The 9,220-nt window shown below is 45.8% G+C and overlaps 2 protein-coding genes across 2 annotated transcripts in view; both read left to right on the top strand.

Moving 5' to 3' along the window:
• Positions 1-6,005, top strand: part of PROSER1 (proline and serine rich 1) — a 21,852-nt gene extending 15,847 nt beyond the window's left edge. The window contains 3 exon segments of the mRNA XM_014520890.2: positions 1-970; positions 1,652-1,799; positions 4,356-6,005. The exon segment at positions 1-970 is cut by the window's left edge and continues 25 nt beyond it. Coding sequence (XP_014376376.1) covers positions 1-970; positions 1,652-1,799; positions 4,356-4,478 — 1,241 coding nt within the window. The 3' untranslated portion in view covers positions 4,479-6,005.
• Positions 6,006-7,088: 1,083 nt separating this feature from the next.
• The window catches only part of STOML3 (stomatin like 3), a 24,081-nt gene continuing 21,949 nt past the window's right edge, over positions 7,089-9,220 (top strand). The window contains exon 1 of the mRNA XM_025206647.1: positions 7,089-7,462. Coding sequence (XP_025062432.1) covers positions 7,444-7,462 — 19 coding nt within the window. The 5' untranslated portion in view covers positions 7,089-7,443. The remainder of the gene's footprint in view (positions 7,463-9,220) is intronic.

Raw genomic sequence — 9,220 nt, 5'->3', positions numbered from 1 at the left:
GCTCTTCCACTCCAGGGCTCGCCATTTTCCCAGGTCTTCCTTCTCCCTCCGTGGCCAATCCCAGTTCCACTCCCCCAACATTGCCTGCACAATCACCTTTAACCACTTCACCCTCTGTTATACCAGTCAGCTGTGGCTCCTCATCCTCCCTCTTGCATGGCACCAGCCCCACTAATACTGAGCAGCAAATTTCATCAGCCCCAGTGCCCACAAGTATCCCAGTTCTGGTGAAAACGGAACGCATGAGCCCTACTCTCTCAGCCTTCAAAGGCCCTTCTCACTCAGCTGGCCCTTCTCATGGCACTTTAGGATTGTCAGCACTTGGGCGTGCCTATACCTCAGCAGCTTCTGTACCAGTCAGTTTACCCAGTTCCCTTAATCCAGCATTATCTGGTCTCTCCTCTTTGACTGCTCCTTTAAACAGCTCCACTTCTCTTGCCTCAATTTCCCTGGCCACGCATGGTTCCTCAGCTCCGATTGCCCCTGTATTTAATGGACTTCCTCCTTTCACGTCACTGACCAGTAACTTTGCTTTTACTGGTAACCCAGCACTTACACCCCCGGTCACTCTGCCAGGGTCTTTGTTAGCTGCTCCGTCTACTACTGCTTCAGCTGTATCTGCTGCTCACGTGAATACCACAGCAGTCGTTCTCTCGGGACTCGCTGCTTCAGCAACAGTCTCTGCTCCACCCTTTTCGCTTAATTTGTCTAGTGCTGTTCCCTCCCTATTTTCTGTCACCCAGGGGCCTCTGGGATCATCAAATCCATCCTTCCCTGGTTTTCCTGTCTCTAACACACCCACTGTCACTCCTGCTCTCCCTTCTTTCCCTGGCCTCCAGGCATCTTCCACAGTAGCAGCAGTTGCACCGTTGCCGGCAGCTGCCACAGCTCCATCTCCGGCTCCGGTCCTGCCAGGGTTTGCCTCGGCCTTTAGCTCAAACTTCAACTCTGCACTTGTTGCACAGGCTGGGTATGTTTCTGTTTTAGAAAGAGGTCAAAACCATTCCTTTTTCTCAGGAAAAATGTGTTTGTTTTTAGACCTAGATGGTGTTTTCAGTCATAGAAATGAAATACTTTTTAATATTAAAAGAAAAGCGTTCCCTTACTGCAGCAGGCTATTTCTATCTGTCTCTAGCAGTTAATTGAGGAGGCCAGTCTATATTTAGTAAGTAATCTGTAACATCCCAGTTTCCATAACCTATCCTGTAAGGTGCTGAGTGTCCTTAGCTACCAGTTGAGGGTACTGGGCACCTCTTAGGCCATGCTAAGATTTTGCACGAATGGGTCCAAAATAAGTAGCAGTGGACATACATGGGTATAATAGGAGGTAATGTCCTAGATTTTTCTGCATTAAAGCATCTAGTGCAATTTTTTTTCAAACAGTGATGCCTAACTTTCACCTACAAATACCTTCATGTACAAACAGGGTACTGGCTCCCATGCTGAAGTGCATTTGTATATGAATGTCCTGCCTAGTGCATGTACATATGCTGTAGGTGAAGTCTGGATTTCTGTTGGGAAAATTTGGCTCTCTGATGTTTAGAAAATGAGGTGCTGTTAGCGTATATATTATGAAGTCAGAAATCTAGGATAGACTAAGTTGAGAACGGTGGGTGTGTAATAACTGCTGTATTTTCATTGATTATTTCAGCTTGACTTCGGGGCTTCAGACCCCAGGAAATACAGTTTTCCCTGGTCTTTTGTCTCTTCCTGGCATCCCTGGATTTCCTCAAAGTGCCGCACAATCTTCCTTGCAGGAATTGCAGCACAGTGCGGCAGCACAGTCAGCACTACTACAGGTAAAGTCCATTTTGTGATGTTAGACTGCACTTGAGAAGGTGCTCAGTTGTTAACTCTTCAATATTGAACTGATTTTAAAGCATGGCTTCTTATAAGGAGCTGGCTATGAGGTTGCACAACTCTGTCTGAAGATCTGTCTTATTTCTTCAAGGAATAATGCACAGCATGCACTGCACATCTGGTTTCCTCTATATGATACATCCACAGCTGACAGATTCAGAGGGGACCCCAGACATTTGGAAGTAGGATAGCCCCTTTATTGTCATGACCATAGCCATGGTCCTAGCTGCCATGTTTGCTACATGAAATGCTGCTTGGAGTGCTGGTTTTACAGTGCACTTTTTTTTTTTTTTTCCCCCCTTTTCTGAGCTTTGTGATTGATTTCTTCTTCTGGGAGAGAATGTCCCCCATAACATAACTTGTTCACCCCATACTGGTAAACAAGTTAAGAGGCTGTGACTTGGATGACTACACAGTCCGATGGGTGGTGAATTGGCTGGAGGGCCGCACCCAGAGAGTCGTGGTGGGTGGGTCGGTTTCAACCTGGAAGGGTGTGGGCAGTGGGGTCCCACAGGTTCGGTCCTTGGACCGATACTCTTTAATGTCTTCATCAGTGACTTGGACGAGGGAGTGAAATGTACTCTGTCCAAGTTTGCAGATGACACAAAGCTATGGGGAGATGTGGACACGCCAGAGGGCAGGGAACAGCTGCAAGCAGATCTGGACAGGTTGGACAAGTGGGCAGAAAACAACAGAATGCAGTTCAACAAGGAGAAATGCAAAGTGCTGCACCTAGGGAGGAAAAATGTCCAGCACACCTACAGCCTAGGGAATGACCTGCTGGGTGGCACGGAAGTGGAAAGGGATCTTGGAGTCCTAGTGGACTCCAAGATGAACATGAGTCGGCAGTGTGACGAAGCCATCAAAAAAGCCAATGGCACTTTATCGTGCATCAGCAGATGCATGACGAATAGGTCCAAGGAGGTGATACTTCCCCTCTATCGGGCGCTGGTCAGACCGCAGTTGGAGTACTGCGTGCAATTCTGGGCGCCGCACTTCAAGAGGGATGCGGATAACCTGGAGAGGGTCCAGAGAAGGGCCACTCGTATGGTTAAGGGCCTACAGACCAAGCCCTACGAGGAGAGACTAGAGAAACTGGACCTTTTCAGCCTCCGCAAGAGAAGGTTGAGAGGCGACCTTGTGGCTGCCTATAAGTTCATCACGGGGGCACAGAAGGGAATTGGTGAGTATTTATTCACCAAGGCGCCCCCGGGGGTTACAAGAAATAATGGCCACAAGCTAGCAGAGAGCAGATTTAGATTGGACATTAGGAAGAACTTCTTATGCAGGGGGTCGGACTCAATGATCTGTTGAGGTCCCTTCCGACCCTAACATCTATGAATCTATGAACAGGGAAACTTCTGAAGAAGTGCTGGATAACTGGAAGTTCTTCTTAGGCTCGGTGCGTATATTTACACAAGACGCTTTACTGCACAGCAGACTAATTTACTGCATAGTAAAGCATTACCATCTGCATGTGCATGGCAATTAGGGCGTAGTAGAGTAATTTACTTCACTGCTGGATAGTCCTGTCAAATACAAGTGGTATCTGGCAGCACAATAAATTACTGTGCTTAAACGCATATGTTGACAGTGACCTTGCAATTAATTTGCTGTGGCTCAAATTGAGCTGGAGTATATTCAGTCTCATTAATTGCATTTGTGGGTATGCACACTGTTGCATGTACTTTTTATCCATTCCTAGGATCTTCCTGGGAAAGAACTTGGGCTCTTGCTTTGATCTCTCCTGAATAGCCTTGAAGACCAACCTTTTCAGAATAGTGACAAAATTCCTTAGCGGCTAAGGAATCAAGAGAGCTGCAATTGGTTCTTATTGTTTATAACTTCAGATGCAGTCATCAGGGTGGTGCTGCAGCCCTGACAGTGATAGACTTTTAATAAAAGCCAGCAATATGAGTATGGAGCAAGTGTGGACCGAAAGTGAATCTCTCTGGACAGCACATTAAGTACCACTGTTCCTTTTGTGATCTTAGGCAGACCACTTAATATATTGCCACTCTGCTTAAGGCGGGGCAACTGCAAAGCACATGAGCTGCTACCAAGGAGCAGCTAATGTGTTGCAAATTAAAGGAGGCAGGGGTTTATTCAAGTTGTTCATTTTGGACCCTCAGTTTAAAGCTAAAATAAAATTTAAGAAAGAAGATACAAGGTCTACAAAATAGTGAAACTCTTTTCAAACCTTGTCCTGCCTGAAGTCTTCTGAGAGGCCACCCCTCTAGAAAATGAAAGCATTTGATCTTCCTTCTGTTTACTCTCCCTGTGAATCAGAAATTTTTTTCACTCCCTAGCATTTCAGGGGAATAATTTCTTTGTCGGAACTTTGTTTGGTTTCCCTTGTCTGTAGACCATCAGATATTACTCCAATTAAATGTTCTTATTTGTGCTAAAGAATAATGTTATGCATATCTTGTTTTGTTCTTTGTGTTTTTTAAAAAGCAGGGACTTTCTTACCTATTTGTTTTTCTTTCTTGAAGGCACATCCAGCTTCAGGTCTGGAGAGCTATCCAACTCAAACTGATGGTTTTGCCAGCTATCCCTCTGCACCAGGAACACCATTTTCACTGCAGACAAGTCTACCCCAGAGTGGATGGCAATAAATGCTATCTTCTTTCTGACAAGAGAGGCATTTTTTTGAAGACTACGGTAGTTGCTTGACACAGACTGGCCCTGTCCCCATTGAGCTCAGTTGCATAATGTTCCTTGACTTCAATGAGAGCATGACCTGATTTAGAGTTGAGGAAGGAGAGGGAAGACATGAAGAGGGTAAAGTGATTCTGGGAAACTGATCCTATGTTTGATTGCAAACAAATTCACAAATACGTTTGCTTAACAAAGAAAACAGGGTCTGGTCTGGTAAAAACTGGGCATCCTTGACTGTCATTAGTCCTAATGAGTTGAATGTTTGGATCAACATTCACAGGATCAGGGACTTTAAACTCTGATTTTTTTGTAAATAAAACAATTGGCAGCTAAATTATATGGGGATGACAGTATACCTACTCTATCTTTTTATGCCTCTCAGTCTTTTACATTTTGTATGGTAAAGTGTGGTTAATGTAGAAAGAACACCTAGATTGAAATTAGACACTTAAGGCTGTAGATGTTCCTTTGCCTAGATGCATAACTCTTGTTAATGTCAGTGGGAGTTGTGTGCGCAGAACAAGGTCCTTATATGGCTCTTAGAATCTATTCTCTCCTTTATATGCATGAGTAATTCGTATAGCATCAATAGGATGCCATGGGGAGACTAGACTTTTTTGTTTTTTTATGGTACATGAAATGTTGTCACGGGCCTGCTGCTGAATTGAATTCTAATTTGACTCAGACCAGAAAAAAACTTAGAAATAATGTTGTACTGTATTCAGATAGAAATGAATTGCTTTTTAATTGAGTGCGTTTTTCGCTAGGCAGGAACACTTACAGATCTGCAAATATTTCTCCAGGGTATACTTTTGAGCATTGCCCCTACATGAATTATAATAATTATACCCTGAGCAGGTTACGTCTCCTGATTGCTGTACTACATAACTTTTGTGAATGTTTACAGTCATGGGTCAAATTCTGCTTTCACTTGTACTCCTTTAACCCCAATAAATATATCCAGGCTTTTTGTGTAACCAGCTTTGACAGTCAAGCTACCCCATGAATATAAGTGGACACAGAACTTAGCCCTTGGATTTTTAGTATTTTTCCTTGGAAAACTTAAATGATTTTAAAGGCAAATAACTGAATGAACTCTATAAGCCAGAGAAGGTATGACAGTATATAGAACAGTCTTGCTTTGTTGGTGAAATGCAGTGTGCACTCTCTTCATGATTTTAGTATCTGTGGCAATGTGTAACACAACTGAATATCATCTATTTAAGAGAAACCCTTGTTCCAGTTATAGAAGATGATAGAGAGGACTCTTATATCTGATTATGTGATTAAATTAAATGGTAGAGGATGTACTGTAGGACAGCTCTGTACCTAGAGTTTTACTTTTTTAAAGATGGATTCTGCTGGAAGATGTTGCTAACATATTTTCCTTCAACGTGTGAACAAACTTTTTTAAAACATAAATGGAAATTCCTGTATTGGTTTTTAACGCGGTTTTTTAAAATAAAAAGTTTACAGTCATGGCACAAGGCTTTGCTGACTATATATGCGGCACGTAAACTAATAGGGCCAGTAAACAAAGATGTTTGCTGAACTATTATAGGCTGGTTTTATTTCACCATGACATTTTTATGATATGGAATTTTTATGGTATGCATAACACAACTACCTTTGAAAAAGTGTGATAGAAAAAATATTTTACTAAGGCTGAATGTACATATTCAGATAATCTGGGAGAATTCTCTCTCAGTTTCTGTTGTGGTTGAAAAACTACCCATAGCCACATGTACAGACATCTGAATGTTGAGGCCCTGAAGAGTGGAGAGCTTGCATTTTGCAGCTGCGGGGAGAAGGGTGGGATGCCCTCTGTGCACACACCTCAGTATGCTCTGCAGGCTTCTTTAGTCTTGCCTGGCAACAGGTGACAGCAGTGTATTGGGAACGCCTGATTTGGTAGCCCAGACTACCCATGGTCAGTCTGTGGTGTCAGCATGTACAAACATTTGCTTTCCCAACAGAAAGTCTCTTGGAAGTCATTTTAATCCCAGTGGTTCCTATATTTATTTTTTTTCTCCTGGAGTAGCAGTTCGTACTCTGGGAGAGAAAGCCTGAACATCTCCTGGGAGAAAAGCAACAACCCTCCCAGGAAGAAACTGAATTTTTTAGGTTCATAGATGTAGGGATGGAAGGGACCTAAGTAGATCTTCAAGTCCTACCCCTGCCCCGGGCAGGAGAGAATACTGGGTTAATATGACCCCAGCTAGGTAATTATCAAACCTCCTTTTAAAGACCCCCAAGGTAGGAGCCAGCACCACTTTCCTTGGGAGTTGGTTCCAGATCCTAGCTGCCCTGACTGTGAAGTAGTGCCTCCTGATGTCTAGCCTGAATCTACTCTCAGTCAACTTATGGCCATTATTCCTTGTTACTCCGGGAGGTGCTCGGGGGAACAGGGTCTCTCCCATTCCCCACTGGTCCCCCCTGGTAAGTTTATAGACGGCCACCAGGTCTCCTCTCAGCCTTCTCTTGTGAAGGCTGAACAGGTTCAGTTCCAGTAGCCTCTCCTCGTAGAGTCTGCCCTTCTGTCCCCGGATCATGCAAGTGTCCCTCTTCTGGACCCTCTTGATGCTGGCCACATCCCTCCTAAAGTGCGGCACCCAGAAGGTCTATATGAAGCCTAAATTTGTCTGAATCAGACCAATATTTAAATGCAATATATATGATATTGCTTACCGAATAATACTTTTTAATCTGTGTAATGTGGCAAGAGCAATAAAAGTAAAACCTGTTTTGTTATGGATGTTCTTGAAATAAGCTTCCCAGGACATGCAAATCTTTCTGACACTGCAGAAAAAGGGTTTCATACACGTGTTGTTTGAGAAGCTTGGTGGTGCTGTATTTGAAGCCACTATTTTATATTAGCAGATGAAGAGTCTCTGGTAAATCCTGTGGGCCAAATCACTACCAATGCTCATGAAAATTGTAGGTAAGAAAAGTTTCATTCACTTCCCTTTGTTGCATGTTCTTTGTATCAATGTGGGGGCAGAGGGAAGAAGAATATAGTGTTTCCCTCAGCAGAAAAAATAAGCATTCACTCTGTAGATCTAGAGACCTGCCTAGAATAAAATAAGGTTTTGGCCACTGATATATCAGTGCTGATCTGATACCAGATCGATGTAAAGAAAATTGGCTGTATTGGAAATCGGCCTGATAAGGCCAATAAATGCCCGTGCGTGCATGCAGCTGCAGTGCAGCATGCAGGCAGCAAGGAGCACAGCCTGGCAGTTTGGAGAGCTGCGTGCAGCTAGTAAATCTGTTGTGATGGAAGGGGAGGGAAGGGGCGTGGGGGGGATAGATCAAAGCCACCGCCCCCCCCACAGTGAGGGAGGGAGTAGGACAGGGGCTGGGGCAGGTGCTGCCCAGCTGGGGCAGGACAGGGAGCTTGATGGAGCTGCAGTTCGGCTGCGGGGGGCATGTGCCCCCTGGATCTGCGCAGGGCAGGCGGGCTGCAGCTGCAGGCTAGAGCTAGGGCTGCACCCAGGCTGCTCTTGGCAGGGCCTGGGCTTGGGGTGGGTGGTGGCGGCGCTGGGAAAGCTATTGGGGGGGGGGGGGGCGCGCACCCCAAATTTCACCATAGCCCCCTCCCAGCACTACTGCCGCCTGCCCAGCACAGCCCTGGCTCAAGCTCCGTCTCCACCCATGCACTAGGAACAGCCAGGGCTGCACCAGGCGGGCAGCAGTGGCACTGGTAGGGAGGGCTATGGGGGACCTACAGTGAAATTTGGGATGTCTGCAGCCCCTCCCCCATAGCACCTCTCTCTCTGCTGCTACCGCCTGCCCTGAGCCCAGCCTCTGCCAAAAGGAGTCCGGTGCAGCCTTGGCTGTAGCTGCAGCCTGCTCCGCCCTGCCCTTCGCAGATCCAGGGAGCACATGCCCTCCCAGGGGGTGTGCAGCAGTGGGAACTGTCCCCCCACCCCACAGATGTGCTGCGGCTCCTGTACCCTGCCCCACACCACCCAGCTGGGCAGCCTTTGCCCCACTCCCTCCCTCACCACGTAGAGCATTGATCTGTCCACCCCCCCGATACACCCTCTCCCATCACAATGGACTTGCCAGCTACATGCAGCTGTATCAGCAATTGGATCAGTATCGGCTGACAGGCCTCTTTAAAAATCGCCTATCAGTATCAGCCTCCAAAAATCTCTATTGGTGCACCCATACTAATTTGGCTTCAGGATCTTGAACTGAGCCCAGATTACCCCATGGCAGTTTGGGAAAGCTCATAGCTTACTTGGCTAAGAGAATTAGGCTGTGTCCCACAAATGTGGTTTGTAGTGTTTATCTGCATATACTCCAACAGACATTTCCTGTTAGATGAGATGTACTGAATGGTATAGAAATTGGTTGAATCAGGTTGACAGAGGACTTAGAGTGGATCACAGTGAATCACTTCTTTTCCACAAGTAGCGCAGGTCTGCCCACGTCTTGTGATTATGATTATGATTTCTTGCAAATTTCTACCCTGCCTATAGATTTCCTTCCCCCCTCTATTGGCAGACTGTCCCCCCCTACCCCTTCCATTGACTGTTTTTCTCAAGGAGACAAGGTAGTGGGACACGTAGCCAAGACAGATTTCTTCTCTGTCCCCTCAGGAACCACTCTGCCATAAGGGAAAAGGACAGAAGGATCCCCGCAGCTTGTGGCCGTTTTGGCCCCGCTCCTCCTCTGGGAAGCCAAAAGATTT

The sequence above is a fragment of the Alligator sinensis genome, unplaced genomic scaffold (assembly GCF_000455745.1).
Source record: "Alligator sinensis unplaced genomic scaffold, ASM45574v1 scaffold1031_1, whole genome shotgun sequence".
In the NCBI taxonomy this organism is placed as follows: Eukaryota; Metazoa; Chordata; order Crocodylia; family Alligatoridae; genus Alligator; species Alligator sinensis.
The sequence above is the reverse complement of the archived record's forward strand: the minus strand, read 5'-3'. Positions and strand labels throughout refer to the sequence as shown.